Raw genomic sequence first — 22,363 nt, 5'->3', positions numbered from 1 at the left:
CGTAGTAAAGGGACCAGCGCTTCTGCTCCGCTAAGATTAATCAAAAAGCGTCGCGCATCTTAAGGATCAACCGCTATCAGGACTTTTAGTTAACGATTCTTGGCTCGCTATTGGGCCGAGGAATTCGCAGACGCGCGACATCGCGGCGATGATTAAACCGTCGAAACAAGAGATGGGAAGAGGCAAAGAGGAGGTACGGAACGAAGGAGCAACGAGTTCGTCGTAGTTTAACGACCAGATGACAACCTCTGGGTGTTCTATTCGCGACATCATCGCCTCGCCACGAGCTTAATCAAGCCGGATGCCGAAAGTCTAAAGCCACCCTCTGAGGAGCCTAGCACCGCGCGGAGACCTCTTGAATAGAAGAAGCGCAGACGGCAGAGAACCGTGGCTGATTTGAAGACGTAGAGGCGCAAAGCAAGGGAGTTTTGGTCCGAACTGGGACACGAGCGGTGATTACATGTGGACACTCTGCTTTGGATGTTCGCGCAGAGTCCTCATCTTTGTTACATAATCAGGCCGCCTTTCTTGCACCCGGTTGCACCTTTTGGAGATAGTTCTCTTCGCCTCGATCCACACGTCGAAAAGATTCCGTCCTACTAGTGATTACGTTGCTCGTTTAGAAACCTGACCGATTTTTCTCTGCCTTCACTCAATGTATGACCTGGTTTTGCGGATTTTAGAGATTTTTATTTAAATTTGGCTGACGATAAATCGCTCAGGGCGAAAAATATAGGATGACATGTTTCGGAGGATTGATTTGCTGAGGTTTAGGATTTGGATTTGGGTTATTTGCTTGTGAAATTGTTGTTGCTCGAGGGTCAAATGTATGATAAATTAGTAATACAATCGAACTCTGTTTATGAGAATTTTATTTAATTAACGAAATTTTTTCGAATTTTTGCTGTTTGAATATACTTATCCGATCGTGAACCATTATATGAACAATGAATTACGGGAATTTAAGAGAATCAATGGACCCCTTTTTATATAAAATATTTGTCTCCCGGAAAATTCATATAAACGCAGTTCTAAGTAAAATATTCTAATAATAAGTTTTAATAATAAAATATTTGCTAGTAATTTATACACCGGTGTCATTGAAAATATATTACGAAGTTTAGAAATGTTTCTTCGTTATTTCTTCATTAGTATAGTATTTGTTAACGTAGTTAATTGTAACGAGACTATGTTGAACTTTCTTTGTTAACGATGAATGATGATATACAATATACATAGAAGAAGATTAAAAGATTTATCGTGTGCATAATATTAAATTCTGAAAGTTTCGATCTATCGAAAACACGATTACATCGTTTAATTGAAGTAGGAAAATTGCAAAGGAAAATGTTCAATTAAAATACAGAGGAAAGGATGTAAGGTATATATAACACGCGATAACGAATATTATACGGCAGTACTTTAGAAGTATATATTTCGCCGCTAAGAAGATTCTTTGTCTTTGATGGCATGGCTCCGCAAACCAACCTTCAAAAGCCTCGACCTATTTTTCAGCCATACTTTTCGTTGCTTTTGTTTCCTAACGGCTAAATGAGGAAGCGACGGAGTCTAATGAAATGCAAAGATGCTGCAGCCGCATAGAAAGAAGTGAAAAAGCCAAGATGCTTTGAGAAGTATGTTAATACCAGAAGCTACAAGCGCATAAAACTACCAGACAACTTCATTTATTGGAACGATATTTTATTTCGTACTCGAATAAAATTACAAATATGCGACTAATTACGCGGTTCAATGTAAAATTGTTAGGGAATTTAATTTTTAACTTAGCCTCTCGGAAACTAAACCGATCAACTTTATGTTTTTATTAATTCCTCGATTTCATTATATACATAAAAACGTAATTAACAACCAATTTTCAAGATACGAATGACTTGCCTAAGTTCATTCGTCGAAAGAAAATGATATCAATAATGATAAATTTTAAAAGAAATTTCCTAATGAGAAAGAGAAAATAATATTCTACGTGTTTCTCCATAAACCCCCGAAATCCTTCCAGTCAAATATCCACTCGTGTAATTTCTTCAAACTCGAGATTCAACACCTTTGCAAGTTGTCAGGCTGCGAGGCAACATTTCAGCATACGGTGCGACGAGGTTGAAATTCGGTGTCGTCGTCTCAAAATGCAAGCGTCAACGACTTTTCGTCGTCTGTAAGACGACGGACAGACTTCTTCCTCTAGGACTGCTTACTGAGCGTGTAAACGCGGCTTGGGGACGCCCCGTGGCCTCGCACTCGATCCTCGTCGACTTTTCTGCCTGCAGCAAATCCGCGGAAATCCGGCTCCCTCGATGGAGTTTGAGGTCGGAACACATACAACCAACGTGCAGGGAGACGGTAGATATTTCTGTTTAATAGTCAGCGTACCATGGCCGATAATGGAAGTCGAGGCGTTTGCATGCCGCCAGGCACACCGGTGCCGTAAAGTTAATGGCATCGTAGGCAACGCGATAAAATGATGCACCCCGGCCAGCTGACAAAATTATTGCCAGCATCCATACGTGACCTGGTGAGATTGGCAACCTGGTTCAACCTTTAAAGACACATAGAACGTATCCATGTTAGGCTTAAACGTGGCTGTGGTTGTGAAACGGTAGGCTTGTGAGAGATATGACGTTTTTGATTATTATTGAATAATCTTATGGAATTAATTGTGTAGAATATTTGTCATATTTTCAGATTTGGATATTTTGGTTTATTCTTAGTTAAGTAATCGTAGGAAAATATAAAATATTAACGTTCCGTATTATTTTGAATATTTTGTAATATTTTATAGTGTGATATATAGACATTTATGTTCTTTCCCGAAGATTGGAATAGATATATATATATATATATATATATATATATATATATATATTGCCTTTTATGAAAGCTAAAATTGTGGTATTGTATCAATGATTACTTAATGGAGGCAATGACAGAGGATAAGACAAGATACGTTATTTTGTATCGAATCACACAGAATAATATTCTTATAGGAATTTCCTCTGACACTACGAGTATATTTCAGCAAACTGACAATTTCGTTTATAACTTTTTAAAGTTTCAACCGACTGGCTCCAAATTTCTCAGTTCATACAATTATACAATATCTTATACAATTTGTAAATGATTTAAAATATCGAGTATATATTTTGATTCTCATCGTATCAATAAATTTACAATAAAAATATTTCTTGTTCACACTTTACAAAGACTATAAAGGAGCGTTAAAACAACATTGAAACCTTTACAGTAACATTCCAAACAGAAAGAAAACATTAATTCCACTATCACATTCTCTTTTCTGATCTAGACAACTATACATTTAAGTCGGACATACCAAGTGGGTAGTAGGTTACTATATAGGTAACTTGCACCTGTTCTTTCCTTTCTCTCTCTCTCTCTCTCTCTCTTTCTCTCTCTCTCTCTCTGTTTCTCTTACTCTTTCTTAGTCTGAAGTTGCTCGCGTCTCTTGGTTCTCCGTCTGCCTGCTCGAGAACTTTCTGCTGCTCTTTAGTGAATTAAGGACTAGAGAACATAGCCTTTAATCAGAAACCGAGCGAGATTAAGGTGCGTTCCCATTTCGCGAGCTCGTTAACGGGTCCCTGGTAATACGAGAGGTTCGTTAGAAAAACGACGTAGAAGGAGGCCTGATATCGGGGTTGTAATCTGAAATTGAACCGTTAGACGAATCGTCGGCCTCGCTTGGTCTCGCGTGGTTCTTTCTTTGCTTACGTGACTCCGAGATCTATGATCGATATTGAACAAACACTGGTTTTTCCTTATCGATTTTACATTCAACCTCTTGTCTCGTTTCCTATTTCTGCTTTTCTAAATTATAGCCGTATTGTAACTAATGCAAATTGTATTCACGATAAAATTTCATTTTATTTCTGAATCTCATTTCAGCGTACTGTATCGAAACTTTATTGAACTGAAATTATTTCTGAATTTTCATTTAACGTAAGTACTGCATAACATAACTTTATTTAAGAGAGAAATGTTTATAAAACAAGGAGCTAAAATTTCAAGTATAAGTGACGTATAAAATTATGTATTCTTCTTTTATTTTTAAAATCAGAAGCTATGTCGGTGTAGTTTATTCGAATATGTTATCGTTAAATAATTTCTTTTTTGTTTAATTGTGAAAAAGAGGCAAGCATAGTTTATGAAACGTTCTGCGGTTATTAAGTTACATTTTCAAGAACTGTGCTACGCATGGGTTATTAATATTAACTAAACGTAATGGCGAGAAAATTTTACGAGTTACATAAACTTTTATGTCGGCCAGCTCACGATGGTAATGGAAAAACGTCGTGAGTTGGTTCCGATATTAGATTCTATGACTCATTTACTGTTACTATAGCTCACAAATGAGCGTTCTTAATTAACGACACGCTGTCGACGTGTGAGAGTAGAATTATAATGTTTCACGATTTCGATCTCGCTGGAAAACAGTAGTAAAAACATTTTACGCTTCTGTATCCTGTAACTTTTTCTATAATTATTTCACTCTCACAGAATTATTCACAATATTACTATTTATAAAAAATATCGTATCCGATTAATTATGAAAGATATATTTATTAACTTTTAACATAAAATGATGTACAGGAGACGTTGCAAAATTTAACAGCTATTAAATGAATGAATTAGACAGATAAAAGGTAGTCGCAAACAATAATGAATATTACAACAAAAATTAATTAATAGAAATATCAATTAAAACAATCAATTTCTCTTCTTTCAACGAAGAAAGAGCAACGAACTCTTCCTATCAACTTAACACATCTAAGATTAAACTATCGTTTTTTTCCATAGCCATCAGTTTTCACAGTCAAAGAGATTTTTCACGCTCGTAGAAAATCGAATGAAACACGAATGAACATAAATGCATAAACAAGTTACAAAGCAGGTCTTTCGATAGATTAATGACTCAACACGAGTTTCTTTCCTCTGAACGAGGAGCATTTGCATTTCGTCGTCGCACCTTTTCCGTGTAGCCAATACCATTAACATGTTTCATTTCACTCGACCCTTCGACACGCGTACAAAAAGAGGAAAGAAGAAAAGAAAAAAAGGGAGCGAAGGAGTAACTCGAGCACAGCCTCAGCCACGGTCTTCGTTTCGTTCTTCCTTTCGAAGATACTTTCACCCACACCTCGATCCAGCGCCTTCATTTCCCGGCAGCCTCGCTATTTCTAACTCGGCGTACACCACCGGATAGTAATGATTAGTGTAACGAGAAGATCCTTGGCTGGGTTGCAGTTAAGTGCGGATACCGGGAATGGCTCCGCTTTTAATTACCGGCGAGCCCGGTGTGTACATCGTAGCCTTAATGCACCAGGCTGCTTAACGAGTAATACGTCGTTATCAATGGCCACGCGCAGCTGTACCAGAGCCTGGCATCGTTAAATGATTTTAACGGGCCAACCGGTGGAATTTACACGAGGCAAACGCCTTCCCTTCCGTTTTTCCTCCTTATGATTAACTGGATTGTTTCTACAGGCATACGAACCATATCAAATAGGAGGTGGATATTTTGAGAATTAGAACGGTGCGTCATCGTAATTTTGATACGTTTAGGAGACACGAGGTGTACTTAGGGAAAGAAAGAAGAAATAACAGGTTAAAGTGAAATTTATACGAGGCAAACGCCTTCCTTTTCGTTTTCATCCCATGTGATCAACTGGATGCTTAGAAGAAGAAGAAGGTGAATATTTTGAGAATTACGACAGTGTGTGGGAGTCACTCTGTGCTAGCAGATCTATTGGGAGATTTTTCTTATAAATAAGAATTTTCGTAGTATAATGAAGAGAATAGAATAACAAAATTTGGCATGACCAAAGCTATTTACACACCAAATTGATTTCCCGCGAAAGACGATAAAGGATAGACTCGTATAATATAAATTTTCCTTTAAAAAATGAAATCGTGGTATTTAAATGTATTAGGTTGTTTGAAAAGTTTCTTTCGTTTTATGAGGAAATAATAGACGCACAATGTTTTTTGTTTTATATTATTTTGTCGTATTAAGTATGATCCATTTTGTTCTGTTGAGATAAACACCGCGACATTTCACAGACTTGGTTTCACGTTTGCATGAAGGTGCATTGTTGTAGCGAGTCCGCATATTGAATAATTGTATCGTTGTATTTTTAAACAAATGTCAATTGATACAAGATGTCGATTCATACAAAGATATGGAAGCAGGGTAATACAATGAAAGGAATCTGAATGAAAACGTGTCATGTCGAAAGTGGGGCGAATTCGACAAAAGCAACAGATAACTAGCTTCAGACAATTGTTAAAATCAATATTAGAATGGCGGTTAAATCGAGTCGAACGTGAAGATGTCAAACAGGAAGATAGTGCGGGATCTATTCAGTTATTACCTAGTTAACCATCGTTTTGCATAGGAAATTCCAAGCGCATATAAGCGACTTCGAGACGAACTAGTTCTCCAGCCACGTGCTTGGTATTTTGAGAATAATTGTACCGAGCGAGCGAACGTAACGTAGTTCGTAAGTAGATTATCTTTATACGCGGCCAGATCTCTGAAAATTACTATCTCGCTAACGTTCCTCCTTTAACAAATATTTCGCGAACGTTAAGTTTCCTGAAACGATATAGACTCGCCGTCCTTATTTCCGCCCAATTTTAATGCTTTATCGTATAAATTATATTTTCAGGAAACTCTGCCTTGAAAAGCCTGTAATACAATTTAATTAGAGAGATTCTGTTACAAGATCTTTACATTCTTGAAGAAGAATCTCGTTTGCTCTGTTTCAAGAAATAATAAACACAGTTATACAGTAACGAAAAGAACCGTAGGTTTTAATATCAAATCACAGTAACACGAAGATCGGAGATCATTTTTAATTTTTCTCTTTTTTAGCACTAAAATTATTCCAGAAGAATTGCAGATATTTTATAAAAAATCATCAAAATGTCCAAAAATACTACGAATTAGTGCGACTATTCCATTGCATAGTAACTTCATGCAATGTGAATCACAGAACTTTGCTAAAAAATAATCAATATGTTGCCTAATGTTCAATTGAAAAGAATATAATCATTGCATTTCAATTTACCCGCTATTTTATAATTATAATACACTGTGTCAAAATAAACGAGTGTCCAGATGTCTTCAGAAATCGTTTTAATTTTACTCATCTCACTAATTCAACTTCACAAAATACCAATTAGTAGCCAACCAGTCACGACGGGTCATCTTCGTACAAGTCAATCGTGTTCAAACGTAATTAACATTCTATCGGACGAACACGATCAAAGCCAAAGTAGAGAGTCGCTACTCGTGTTGCGATTCTTATCGCGAGTTTCCCATTGCAAGTTAGAATCCTTTGAAACGATACCGATCGAACGTGCATTTCGTTCCAACGGGAAAAATCTCGTTGTCTCGTGAATGAAATTAACTTTGTGGATCGAATTAGAAATCGAAACGATAAAGGCCAAAGGCCAACGACTTATTTCGAGAACAAGACGTGTACACGCAATTCTACGCTCGTTCAAGCGCAATCGTGTAATCACAGAATCGCGAGTGGCGCTCGCGCGCTTCGCTGTTTAGCTATGGCAGGTTTGCAGCTTGATTACGCATTCGTGTGCGTGCGTGTCCACCTGTGCACCCCCTTGTTCCAACGTGCACGTGCGTGATCCGCAGCCTGTCGCGCACGTGTTTGTGCACGATTATATATTCGTACGTACACAGGTAAGCAAGGCTACATATATGTTGGAGGGACGGGTGCTAGTGTTTGAGGACAAGCGTGTTTGTGGACGCACGCGTGTGATTACCCGATGTCGCGGATGTACAGCTGCGATCGAACGTTTCCGTGATTGTACGAATGTACTGTACGTTGATCGGTATTGTTGCTTTATGATATGCCATATATGGAATTGTAGTTTAATGCTTTGCCATATGAGCCGCATTAGACATTTTATTTTAACTAGTTTTTATCACATTGCGTACGGTGCTCTGCGCGCTCAACGCGCTCCCAGGGTCTGCATATTTTTCATCAGCACAGATCTACCGATTTACTGACTATACTGACCGATTGTTTTTACATGCTTGGAATGTCAACAGTTCAGTTGTTTTGCTAATCATTTGTCAGAAGAATGTGCAAGGCTTCATTACCCAGGTAACATTACAAAAACATTTCTCTCTAGTTGCTTAAGTCATCGATTTAGTCGAAAAAACATGAAAACGAGATATCTCGTGACCCGGCTACATCGTTCGGCTTGCTAACAACAAGATATCTCGTGACCCGTACGCAATATGTTATCACCATACATTATAACGTATTGTTAATATGTATCGATATCGACATATTTTTATTAAATGAAAGAGCATTACTTTTGAAGGCTACATGTGTAATTTAGACGTACTTTGGCAATCAATATGGTGTATCAATAATGACGTATTTTTATTAAATAGAAGAGTGTGTTTTACGTGTTGAAAGGAAAAGGAATCGAATGAAATCAAACATCGAGTCTACTAGTGTGACACGACACTCGCGTAACCTGTTTCTGAAATGTTATTAATGTGCTTTTGATAAACACCTTTTCTGACAAGTAGAAAAAGGACTTTAATCGAACATGAAAATGCTGTGCGCACGGTATAAATCCTTTGTTTCAATTAATATATTCCGCGCGTGTATAATGACAGAAATACCAGTGCTATGTCACAAAGTGATTGCATGTTCGAGACGTGTTTAAGAATCGTCCAGTTAACAGCCACGGGTCAAGGAAAACAGAGGCTACTAATTATTTGTAAACGAGGAGTTCTATTTCCATTTTAAGAAACCCATTTTCCACGGGTAGAAACGCAGCCATGCAAGAAATAATATATCCGTACAAACGGAGTCCAATTACAAAGACGTTTACTGAACTGAAAGCAAAACTTCTACGTTAAGAACGTGTAAAAACGTGAGTATCTCTATTTAAAAGAAAAAAAAGAAAAAAAGGAATGTTTAACTTACTTAATTCCCCTGAATATAATAATTCGCAGTATAAAAAACTTACCCATAAATCAAAAGTAAATTTACTTTTTCAAGCAGTCGGAATCGACCTCATTTCATTCGTGGAAAGTTCAATAATGAAGTTAACGTAGCAGCTAATGGTTATTCTACCTCAATAAAACTTTCATTTATTATCCAGCTCGTTTGAAACGCTAAGAGATCAAAGGATTTAAAAACATTAATATCGCGAGTTAAAAATTGAAATTAGAAACTTAACCATCGCGTGAAAGAGTTAGCACACGAGAAACGTTATCCACAGAAACGAAATTGGACGATATCGAGCCAAACAAATTCGGGTAATTTTCTCTTTACAGCGGAGCGTAAAGTTGGTCTTTGCTCGGCCGAAAATTTCCCTTCTGGCGTATTCGGTGTGTTCCAAGCGATCGGAATCGTAGCGAATATCGGAGAGGTTCAAATCGAGCCGCGTAAATCGTGGTACGCGCCGGGTTTGCTCGAGTCGCGCGATTCGCGAACTTCCAGCGACCAAAAGCTCGTAGAATAGAATTCCTCGCAGGAATTCCATTTTACACGGCCATTGCCGGGAGCCAGACGATTCGATTCGGTTCGAGGCGATTCATTCTACCTTCTACCCGAACAAATAATTTTCCACGTTCGCCAAAAACCTATCGCGAGATCAAATACCACATATTGTCTCTAACGTATGCGACGTCGCAAAAACGCAATTTATCGTGTACTCCGGAGAACGTGTAATTTTTCTACAGGAAATAATTTCCTCCTTTGGTTACTTTCAATGCATCGCATTAAAGAACGTGTTTCGTCTGCTAAAATTATCTCATTGTATCTTAGTTTTACTATCGAACTTTTGGATTGTAGATGTAACTAATTAAAAGTTTCGATTTTTGTAAAAATATTTCTTCCAACGCATTATTGGATTAAAAAGTTTCGAGTGTAACAGAAGTTCTTTTATTTGTATTCATAACTGAAATATCTTGATATTTTCTTGTGCCCTAAATTTCTTTCACTCGATATTTCAACATATTTTTAGCTTCTTTCGTTGTTCGCTCGAATTGATTATGTGCTATATGTAAAATATCTGATATCTGAACAGTATACTCTGAATTCTATTTTATACATAAGTTTAGACATGGTCAAATAAGATCAGAAAAAAATTGTCCACGTATAATTCCTAACATCTGCAGCATTGCTTTATGTATTTCCGATATGTCAACTGAATAGCTGTATACATATTTACATAGCAAACCATATAGCGAATTAAACTGTTGAACACATACAATAGAATTTTTTAATTTATCTCAAATCAGTAATACACTATCGTCCATAAATATTAGAATACCTGGTGCGATTCGATTAACAAAAAGAATACTTGAATTGCACAAATTTCACGTTTGTTTGCAATGAATAATCGACACTTCATAAAATGTATAGAAAGTTTTAACATGAAACTAACAAGATATTTTAATTACTCTAAGATCAGTTGATCTCGCTATAATTATTGTTTTTTTTTTTTTTAACTATTATTGTTATCAATATCTATCAATTGTAGATGTTTGTCTGAGACAAATCCAGAAGGCAAAACGAGATTAAAGAGCTTCATTTCAAGTATATTTATATTTTATATATTCGCAATTATTTATAAACAGCGGCATAAAGACTCGGAACTTGTAACACCACAAGCCACGTTTAATTCATCGTAGTTGATGATTAACTCCATCAGTGAAACATACCACAAAAAAAAAAAAAAAAAGACGTGGCACCATCGAGATTCTAAAAATCAGACGCATGAAAACCAGGCGTGTCGCATAATTTGCCCGTTTCGAGTGCGTCCCCCGTTACTGTCCTCCGCATCGTCGGAATAAATATCACAGTGTGGTCGCGTGCGCAAGCAAAAACAATTCTTTCGTTAATTTATTAGCCGTAAATCACTGTCACAGGACGGTGTTTCGGGTTTCTCCCCCCTGCGTTCTCCCAGGCTAGGACAATTTCGAGGATCAACGCGGTTTCTGGCCGTGACATCAGCGGGGAGCGGCACGCGACGTCCGCAGGAGATCGATCGTTAAAGGCAACGCGTTTCGGACGATTGACCGTGCAAACGAACCACTTCCTTTTCCGGATCGTGTCTACGACCTCTGGCACACGAAACGCTTTGGCTGAATGGGAGACGGTGAACGAGGGGTTGCTCCACCAAGGCGTCGAAATCTATGGCCGAAGGGTCTGCAACTCGCGGTTTCCGTTTTTCCGGTTTACCGGAGGAAGACCTTGCGGCTTTACTGTCACAGATCAATTTCAATAAAATTCCTTGTGACGTTTCGTAAAAATGGCGATATTTAGCTTGGTTTAATTCGGATGTTGAATCGCCCAAGTTGAGCGAAGAATGGACGAAGGGATAACTGGAAATTCGTGCTGTCGGATATTTTATAAATTTGATATGAAATGTATGGAAAAACGTATTTGTAGTATTTATGAAGATGGTTATGTTGTTAAAATGAGGGAACAAAAGTGCTTTGAATAATTTTAGTGAAAACAATGCTCATAGTCACTGGTGTACAAAGGATATTTATTTAGTTTAAACGTTCCATTGTTTATAGACAGTTAAAAACGATGTTCGAATCATTAATAATTCCTGCTGTCCTGTTATTTTATAAATATTAATGTAAATATAGTAACAAATACAACAATATATACAAATTTGTCATATTTCTGTGAAAGGAGAGAACAAAAATGAATCGAATAATTTTAACGAAAGCGTAGTTGAATGGAGTACAAAACGTAATTATTTTCGACAAGTTAATCTCTGGACTTTCATATTAATAGAACGTTGCAGAAGAATTATAGAAATAAATCGTGATTTCTCGCTGTTAAATAATATTGTTTAGATTATTTGAATTTCCTGTTTATTATAAATCATTTAATGAATTCCGCTATGCAATTACGGTGAAAAAACAATTCTGTCTTAGTATATGAATCGATTACAGTTCAAATATTGCTGCTCAATTAATTATATTTTTGTCCGTAGATATTTTTGTAGTAGATATAAATACGACGTTTTTAAAGTTTGAATTAATTATTTAGCAGCGTAAGAAATAACAGTTGAAATAATTATAATAATTGGAACAATTTATAGCTTTATATAAATAATATATTTGAAACGATTACATTTTGCAGTTGAATGCAATTGAAATAAACTTTCATAAGAGATTTGTCATTTTCGTCTGATCAGATATCTATTACAGGTTTTTAAAACTTCAAATGATTAAATTCATATTTAGCATCCTATTTTGCAAGAATTGCTTGTGCTGGAAACAAACGATGCGATCAATAATTCAGTCGCATAATTTGGTTAGTTTCTTCTCCGATAATAAACGGACTTTTTTTACCGGTTTCCTTGACAAATAAATGATCTTATTTTAAGATTGTTTATCGCTTGATTCTACGAAGATCAAGCTATTATCGGCGTAAAGCCCTCAAAATGCTAGGAATAATACCGACTTGATAGTTGAGAAAAATAAAATGCAGGAGAATCGTGATGGAAAATATAGATTCGAATAAAGGTATAAGGAAGTACAAATATTGGATATCGTATTTTATTCTTGTATCATATGTATAGACGTCCAATCCTGTTTGATAGCCATTCAAAGTTTCGAGAAATGTTCCCTAAGGAAATATTTCTTTAATATTTTACTTCTTCGAAAGTATGTGAATATTTCACTTCTACTTAAAATATGTACGCGTATATATTTTACAATTTTTTGCTGTATACGATGCTGACAACACGAGAAATAAATAAAAAGTCCTGATAGTGATTAAGATACGTTTGTGTCTTGTGTTACTATCAAAGAAAGCAATGGCTTGGCTGGATGTATGAATAAGAATAATTTCAAAAAGCTCTGTTTGCTAAAACTTGCTCTTTCTAAACTCGCTAGACTATGTACTTTTCGTCTTTAGGAAGACTCATCGTCACAGACATGCGCACACATAAGCATTCACAGACAGTACTTCATCTTTCCAAAGTACACGTAGACTTGTCAAATCTTAGCTTTCAGACGTGATACGGTATCTGTTAGAAAAAATCTTAAATTATTTTATTTCAAGATGTAATTTCGAAATTCAATGAAAAATAAAAAATGCTGATTCAACGGATATGAATTTTAACAACTTCGTATAACTATCCGCAAGTTTGCCGAACTTATAGGCTACAAGTTATAACCTTCACTGAATAAAAATTTGTCAAGATCTAGCTAGAAATATTTACACGATTCGTACTTTGAGCTTCTTAAATCTCCTAAACTGATCAACTCCATTTTTTATCAATTTCTTCATTTCGTTACGTAAATGCACAATCGATATTCGATTCTCGAGAAACTTGACCTACTTCTACAAGTTAACACATTACAGGAAGATGACACAAATAATGTAAATTCTAAGCTAAATTTATAAAACAATGTTGCTAACATCATTTTTCTGTACCCCTCAATTTGAGCATTCGATTAACGTGGTTCATGAATGATCCATATGATATGCCAACAAACATCGATATTAACTAAAAATCATGCTAAAACCACGTCGTATCAAAAAACTGGATCAACATGATAAGTAGACATCCATTTGCCGACGACCGCGTAAATAGCAAAAGACGAGCCTCCGGAAGTTCTGTTAGAATCGAGAGTGAAACATCAAAGAGCAGCAGCACTCTCGTCGCGGAATTCGCGAGCAATGACACGTACACCGGACTTGATACGGTGCTCTTTACTTTTTTCAATTCCGTAACTCCGTCTGTTGACCTTATTCCGGGCGACACATTCGCAAGGGAGCTTTGGAAAAGCAAGTGGCGTCCGTCTGCCACGGCGTCGCGATCCGCACAATGACACAAGTGCAGCCTCTTCTTCGCGCTTGCGAACCGTCGAGCACACTCTCGTCACGCCTCTTCACGTTGTCGACCGTAAGGTCGACCGTGTCGAGCAGTCGACGGTTGCAAGAATGCCGCTGAGGTGAGGAGTGCTGTATGGGAAAGGAGAAAAGACGATGGCTGGCAACGAACGAACGTCAAACGTACGAAACGTAAGAATGCGAGTTCCAGTCAAGAAGAGATTCGGCCTCCGAATGACTCGTAATTATGGCGCTCGTCTTAGAAATACAATTTTCTGGCTTTCATCGCGACCTTTCGAGGGACGAGTGATTCATCGTGTTGCAGGAAACGATTCATTTTCATGGCGGATCTCTTACCGACCGAGACTTTTTCATCTCTGAAAATGACGCAAGATAGACGTGCAAACGAAGTTAGAAAGCACAGTTGCGCGTAAAGAAAATTTTAATATCGATACACTGCGAATTTTAATAACTCTTCGTATTAAAAATTTTTTTGCGATATTGATATCATTCGTTCTTTGATATATTTATATTATACGAATTCGTTGCTCTTATTAGGAAAAAATTCATTTTTTTAAATTATAATATCTTCATATCTCTTATTTTATAAAGTTTCTTGTGACCACCTGTATATCGCGTCAAGTACGTGTTAATCGAATTTATCGAGAGACTTTGATGTTTGAGCTTGTTAACGATCGTCCCATTTTTGGCTATCAGCAACTACCTGGCGAGATTCAATCTCGTAATCTCGTAGCTGTACGCTTTTAATCGTTTCATCTGTATTTGCGACTGTTAACAGCATTTAACCGTCGGTATGCAAATTTGTGTAATTTTTTTTATTTGAGATTCTGAACAGTCATAGTGAACGAAAGTATTCATTTGGGGACGAATGAGATAAGAGTACATTCAGCTAACTATTAAATAAATGTGCTGCATATTTGATTTCACGATAAAGTATATAGTAGGATAATAAAATAAATGTGGTACATATCTAATATTATAGTAAGGTATATTACAGAACGATAAAATAACTCATTTGATTTCGTTTCTTTTACAGAGGGACGCGCTTAATCTGGAGCCCAGCAACGTGGCAAATTGTGTGTCCAAAGGGAAATCAGAGGTGAATTACTTCTTTATTTCATTATCGCATTTACCGGTCCGGCTCGCGTCGTTTCTCGATGGAATTTTAATAACAGCGTAATCTAATTAAAGCATCGCTTAAAATAGAAACGCCGAGCTGATGTAATTACGAAAATGTAGAAAAGTAGAGGAAAGACAAATGGCAGGGATAAAATTTCGTAAACAATTCTCCATCGTGAAAGAAAAACGAACAAATTACAGTTTCTTTAGATTTGCTCGACAAAGGAGAACAAATGAAAAGAAACACGGTTTCTATGGACTTTGATGAACGCGATGATATCCCTTTGTATCAAAGGTAAAAAACGTATCGATAATCCCTGGTGAAACGCGAATTAAGGATATAATTAAAAGTAGACGAAAAAAAAGGAAACGTTCTTTTGGAATTGTCTACGATATTTCAAATAAAAGGACGGTCGCACGCGATATCGTTTATTCGTTCTTTGTGAGAAAAAGTAACTCGAGTTCATTTGAAGGCATCGTAACGCATTGCCTTCGTTATTTCTTGTTGTTCGTCGTTTTACATGTAAAATAAATGGATCGCGTATAAGAGACAAAGAAGAAATGGAAGCGAAATAGGGAGAAAAGAGTGAAATCCCGTTTAACGGGCCGTGCGTTTCAATTTTATGGCCGCGGAATGTATCTAAACGAAATTTGATATCGAACAGATTCGTTAAAAGCTGTCAACGAGCTGCGCAACTTTTACTGAAACGGAATAATGGAAACAACTTTAGACGAAAAATGTTTCCCCGTTTGGAGCCATTCGTTTTATGGAGTATCGATCGGCCGCGTTGACGTTGCTTTAATTGAGAACGGATTCGTTCGTCTGATGACGTTTCCAATTTGGCGGTGATAATGTTTTCATATAGCGATAATTTCCCAACGAGATGGAAGACCTCGGCCCCACTCACGCTAATTGCAGATTTCTCAACGATATTTACGTTTGGACGCGAACATCGTTTCCATTTATTTTATTCCATTTCGTGAGCGTATTGTGTCTGAAAAAGTAATTACCAGAGATGTATATTAGATGCTCCTTTTTCAATGTTTATAACTGTACTTTTAACGCTACGCGTACTCCCGTGATTCTTTCCTTTTAATTCGTAATCTACAATTATCAACATATGGAAAGCGCCAAATTAAAATTTGAACGATTAAAATAATTATAAATATGGATTCTTTGCAACAAGATAATAACGTACGAAAATAATTTATCATTCGAGAGGTACGAGTGAAATACATAATAAGCTACATTTTATGAACGAACAGTTTTAAAATTCCATATCCAAAATTCCTGTTGCCAATCAGTTTCATATCAAAGCAATTTTTCCATTTAATTTTCCATTCAATTACGTATACGTCTTTATCATATTCTTGAACATTTCAATGTATAACATTAAATTGACAACTCTTTCCAATCACCAAAAATGAATTTATCATATTCTTTTACGTTCAGTATTCATTCGAGATAAAAATACAAAATCTTGTCGCTAATAATCCTCGATTTGTTCCTTCTTCATCGCTTCATCTGCCCCCAAGCTGTAACGGGTGACTTTTTAAGGTGCACAATTCGCCGGCCGCTTATCGCTGCTTCATTCTGTATTCATCGTGCACGCATCGGCGAGGTGTAAGGTCCACGCAAATACTCTCTACGTGACGACAAAACCAATTTATTTTCCGTGCGCCAATTCGCAGCGAAATACGCGAAGCGACGTGATCGACCATCGGCGGAACCCTTTGCCTCGACCTCGTTCTATATAATTTTCTGAAAAATCCCTGTCCACGCATCGAACTCTTGTCCTCGCCGCGCCGCCGCCTCTTTCCACACCCCGAGCCACGTTTCTTCGCACGTATCCGTCGAAAATTCAATTTTCTTCCCCTTCTTTCACAGCACTTCGACTGCCGGAATCACATAAGGGTGATCCAACCAATGGGGGATGGCAATCGGCTCTACATGTGCGGCACGAACGCTCACTCGCCCAAGGATTGGGTGATTTATGTAAGTATCTGTGTGTTTGTTCTTCATTTCGGCCGTTTGTTTCACCAACCGCATCGTCCAACTCACGGTTTCCGTGTCGAAGGATTTTTTAGCGTTACAAATCCGAATGTATGCCAATGGTAAATACGCGAATGAAATTTTGGAGCTTTTTAACAGCGTGTTGTATTGTATCTTTTTGATCAGAAATTTGTGATTTTCAAGGTTATAGTTTTATACGTAGAATACGTGAAACGAAGAATTTTATTATAATTGAAATACGCTGTACTTTTAGTTAGCATGTCTAGTAGGATGATTGTAAGATAATTCGTGTAACTATTAGATTATTAGAGTGCTTAGCGAAGTTTAAGGAAAATTTGGTGAAGAGCGAAGAATTCTATAGAATAAAATACATTTTCTTTGTTTTAAATAGGAGCAGGACTTAATAAATTCAATGGGTAATTAACGATAAGTAGTATATTAGGTAAGATAGATAGGCAGAATTTAGTCTCGACGGTGTCTACGTCGATGTTGCTGCTTCGTTACCGTGTAATTTAGGTATCAATTCCTCGAGTGGTATCTGCTACTAACACAGCGCCATTGGCGTTACAGTTACGCAACAAGGTAAATGAATCGTGCGTTCAAGTACCCGTGTAATGAAGTCAAAGAATATATTGGTCTCGCTTTGTCGAAGATTACGACTCCCGTGCGTGTAATAGAGTTTCCTACAGTAACGTACAACTTTTGCATAGGAACGTATTATTTTAGCCCCAAAATTTCCGTCACCTGTACAGCTATTTTTCTTCGATATGCCACTTATTATCAACCACGTTAATTTTTTGTCTGATAAGGTATTATTATTAATATGTATCATTATATATTAACATTTGAAGGAAGGTTGAAAAATTAAGAATCGTAGTATTATAGTTAATATTCAAAAACCTTAGATATTAGAATTTTAGGATTCAGAGATTTTTAATTCTTCGTTTTCTTATTCTAACGTTTGTTATTGTACAAAATACATAGAAGTTAATACGTTTGTTATTTAATTATAAGCATTCTTCGCAATTACACGAATGTTAGCATTCACGCAAAGTAGAAACTAAACTAGAAGAAGCTAAACTACCAGCACGATACTATCTTTTTACTTCATTCTTAAGAATTCTGCTAAACGTTTTAAAATTCAAACAACACGAAACACGACAACAACATAAGTGAACATTATCGTTTACCTTTGTGTGTCCAATGTGAATATCTGTTGCAGAGCAATCTAACCCATTTGCCTCGCCACGAATTCGTCCCTGGCGTGGGAATGGGCATAGCGAAGTGTCCTTACGATCCTGCGGACAATTCGACGGCGGTGTGGGTGGAAAAGGGCAATCCTGGGGACCTGCCAGCTCTTTATTCCGGAACCAACGCCGAATTCACGAAAGCCGATACCGTAATCTTCCGTACGGATCTGTACAATTTAACCACCGGTCGCAGAGCGTTCAGCTTCAAGAGGACGCTGAAGTACGACTCGAAATGGCTGGACAGTAAGTGCCCTTCTGCACAGCAATTTCTTTTACTTCTTCTTCTTCGTCTTCTTCTTAGTCTGAAACGAGGCAATATCCGCGGAAAATTAGTGCTCCACCTTACTGGAACTTTTATACCGACTGGTAGAGCCTAACGAGATGAAATCGTCGTAATAATACTATAAATTTGAAACCGTGTTATCGGGATAGGGATTTGAAGGTATCGGTTTCTGTGATGAGAGCCAGCTAACAGAGAAGATTTTCTTTTCTATCGAATTTTCGAGTTGGAGAATTATTATCGAGCAAAATTATAGAAATCATTTTTATCGATTTTCTATAATGCCTTTCTTGGCCCAGATACCTAACATTTGTTCATTTTTCAAAACATTGAACTATTTAAAGTTGCTTGTATTTTTTACCTTTTAAGCCAAACTTATGTTGTACAGATTCTCATGAAACGATGATCAAATATTTTATATTGAAAAATGAAATACAAAGATCGTAAAAAAGGTAAGTTCTCTCGGATACTTCGGAATGCTACATAATATATTGTAACTAAGAAGGATAATATACTTCATATTAAAACAAAAAAGATTTGTATCTTCTCAGAGAATCATGTAACTAATTCAGAACTGGTTCTTTAAGGCATTTAAAAAAAATTTATACCAATTAAGAAAGCTAAAATAAGTCTAATTGAATTCTAATTATTTTCGAGGATAAATTGTTTGAATTTAATCTATTATTTCTGCGAGGATAAACTTCTTTGGCCGTCTTTACTTTGTTTGCTTTATTGTTGGTAAATATAAAAGAATCGATAGATTTTCATGTATAATGCAACATCGGTTAATAATCTTCTATCACGGAAATAGAGCGGTAAGCCCCTCGAATTCCGGAGCTTAACTAGCTTAACGTGCTTTAATTGATCCTTACTAACTGGTGATTGACAGCTAATTACTGTGACGATAAACGCTGACTGATAGCTGCTTGAAGATTAATTTTGATTGTCTTTCAAAATAATACAGCTTGAACTTTTAAGTATTTGTATCTAATTATTGATTATTCTATCTTTTATCCTATTGTATCCTGATTTATTTATTTCTCTTTCTAATCCTCCCGTTTTGTTATTGCATATATTTATTAAATTAATAAATTCATCGGTTAATCTACCATATCGCATTGTAACTCATCTTTTACAATATTATATTTTAGAGCATACTTCTCTGCTTTTCAATATTTATGCAAAATCTTGTTCCTATCATCTTCTTGACATTCCAAGTTTATAGTATACTTTCTTACCACGCGAAACCGACATTTCTTTGATAATTTACATAAAGAAATACTCGTAGTAATATTTGACATAGAAATATTAAACGTTTCAAATTTTCACTATTAAGTATATCATTCCACAAGAGCCTACCGAGTGTAAACCAAACATAATATTCTCAACCTTTTCTCCACCCACAAGTTTTAATGAAAGATCGCTATCTCTAACGACCTTGCCATGAATCCGGCCAACGGGACTCTATCCAACAGAGAGTATAAAATTGAAAACATCAATTTCTCACCCATACTGAATATTCATCGATTCCCAGTGTGCCCGCCAGACGCGATAGAAGTCAGCGTTCACCACTTAAGACGCTTGTTACGGCTCGCACCATCAACAAAGAAACTTTCATTACAATCTGAACGCGGATTTCCCGTCGGAAATATGCGGAACAGCGAAAGGAGAAGAAGAAAAAAAAAAAAGATAAGAAAGGAAGAAACTGAAAGAGAAAAATGAGCCCCTCGTTACAGGACGCAAGACCTTTTGAAGCGAAGCCTGAACGTTGCAAGAAACGCGTATAACCTCGCTTAAATAGTTGCGTATAAAGCCGATACCGCGGCGTCTGTTCTCCGAAAAGGGTCGAAAGGACTGACATTTCCGTCTTTTGAGCGTGCTCCACGCTTTTCCACGGTAAACTGTGTAAAGAAGGTTGTCGTCGTGGCAAGGGAAAGATATAGAAAGCGGTTCGAAGGGTAACGCGACCAGCTAGTATACAGTCGGGCTTTGGAGCGAGGGTGTCGGTTCTAAAAATCGACGGGGTAATAAAATAACACCCGACCACTGGTTTTTCTTCGACTAAATGTTCGTCGGTGGCAGGCTTTCTCCGAAAGAAGAGAACATTTTCTCGCGTCGATGCCGCAGAGAAACTCCCTTTTTACCATGGGCTCTGTATTCCGATCTTTAATCAGTTTTAGCTAGGTCGTTGAATCGGAGAGGGGTGAGAGAGCCGGGATTATTGCGATTCGTTGGATTTTTCGTTACCGAACGAAACACCAGTTGGAATTCGAGAGAGGGGGTTGAAATTGGAAAATGTAGATTAGAACGTGTTCCGGGTATCGGATCGCGGAATGCGGTAATCAGATTCAAACGCGTTCGAACAGCTTTGATTTGTTTGAATTACGTTTGTTTGGTTCGTTTGATTGTGATTACCTTCTGTAATGTCGGCGCCGCGGTAATTGCGTAAGTGTGTAATAACGGAGTGATATTAACGATGCTGTTTGTTTGGGAAAATATTGGAAAGGCGCAAAGGTACCGTTTGCAATTTTGAGGATACTCGATGTTGTTAGGCAATGATTTTAATGTATTCCTTGGATGCACGTGTTATTTTAAAATTCACATTCAGCACCTCTAATTTGCAGTTGCAAGCTTAATATGTACGTTATAAGATTGTACACACTTCTTTATGTTCTGTTATGTTTCGTATGTTCTACCATCGAAAAATCTTACAAACAATTTTACATTAAACGAACAGGAACAATAGTTTGACACAATTAAAACAAAAATGTGTACACAATGCGATGTTCCGATAAATTTGACTCATTTAGAAAGATTCCTATAAGCAATAAATTGGGTAAATCGATATCCATGTAATTATCGGTAACCAACGAAATTATATAAGTATCTGAAAAATGACTCAAAGTATAATTTCAAAGTTCTTTGTAACATATGCAAAAACTAGAAATTCGTTAGAATTATGCCGCTAGCTGAGCTATTAATCAAACTGTGTACACGTAGAATCCTTGAACGTAACGAACGAATCCTCGTTTCTTCTTCGTCGTCTATAAGCGAAAACGCATGCTCGAAAGTAAAAGCAGGCGTGAAAACAGCGACGAACCACCGCGTCTCCGTGTTCGCGAAGAATAGTCCTTCGAAGGAGAATAGTCACGTAGACAGTGGCGAAACAATTTCATTCGCGCCGCGTGCCGCGAAGGTATTTCTTACAGCCGTAGTTGAAACCGAATCATAAATCTCAAGCGAAGTTATCAATTAATTTCAACTTCGTCCCGTGTATCTTGTCTACGATAATTCTGTGCCGGTGAACTGCGGCGAGTTTCGCGTTTGCCACGCGAAATAATAGCATCTCGGACCGGTAGTTTGCCTTATATTTCTCATTAGGGTGTCGTTCTCATGCGAAGCGTGGCGGTAACGTTCGACCTTGCTTTACCCCTTCGTCTCTCCGACTGTTGGATTTCCAAAGGGTCGCGAGAAACGAAAGGAGTAACACAAAGTGAAGGAGAACGACGACGTCGACCCCACTTTGTATCTTCCTGGCCCTTCTCGTCCCCTCTTCGCATCAGCTACTAGCGGGATGCATGATTAGCCGTTTGTTTCGTCGTTTAATTTGAAGGCGGTACCCTTTCACCTTTCCTCTCGCCCCTCACGCTCTTTTGCCCTCGCTTTCAAGGCCAGCACTGTTACCATCAAGAGCCATTTCCCCGCATCGAGTTTGTCTATTAACAGAGGCGTTGATTAAATGCAGGAGAGAGACCCGAGAGACGGATAGGTTCACGTGCTCCGCTGCTTGTACGCT

At 37.3% G+C, this 22,363-nt stretch overlaps 1 protein-coding gene across 3 annotated transcripts in view; it reads left to right on the top strand.

Moving 5' to 3' along the window:
• Positions 1-22,363, top strand: part of Sema2a (Semaphorin 2a) — a 559,198-nt gene that overhangs the window by 517,183 nt on the left and 19,652 nt on the right. For all 3 annotated transcript variants that reach the window (XM_072003211.1, XM_072003203.1, XM_072003191.1), the window contains 3 exons: positions 14,941-15,003; positions 16,912-17,019; positions 18,260-18,530. In XM_072003211.1, the coding sequence (XP_071859312.1) occupies positions 14,941-15,003; positions 16,912-17,019; positions 18,260-18,530 (442 nt within the window). The remainder of the gene's footprint in view (positions 1-14,940; positions 15,004-16,911; positions 17,020-18,259; positions 18,531-22,363) is intronic.

Source organism: Bombus fervidus, chromosome 1 (genome assembly GCF_041682495.2).
Source record: "Bombus fervidus isolate BK054 chromosome 1, iyBomFerv1, whole genome shotgun sequence".
Taxonomy (NCBI): domain Eukaryota; kingdom Metazoa; phylum Arthropoda; class Insecta; order Hymenoptera; family Apidae; genus Bombus; species Bombus fervidus.
The sequence above is the reverse complement of the archived record's forward strand: the minus strand, read 5'-3'. Positions and strand labels throughout refer to the sequence as shown.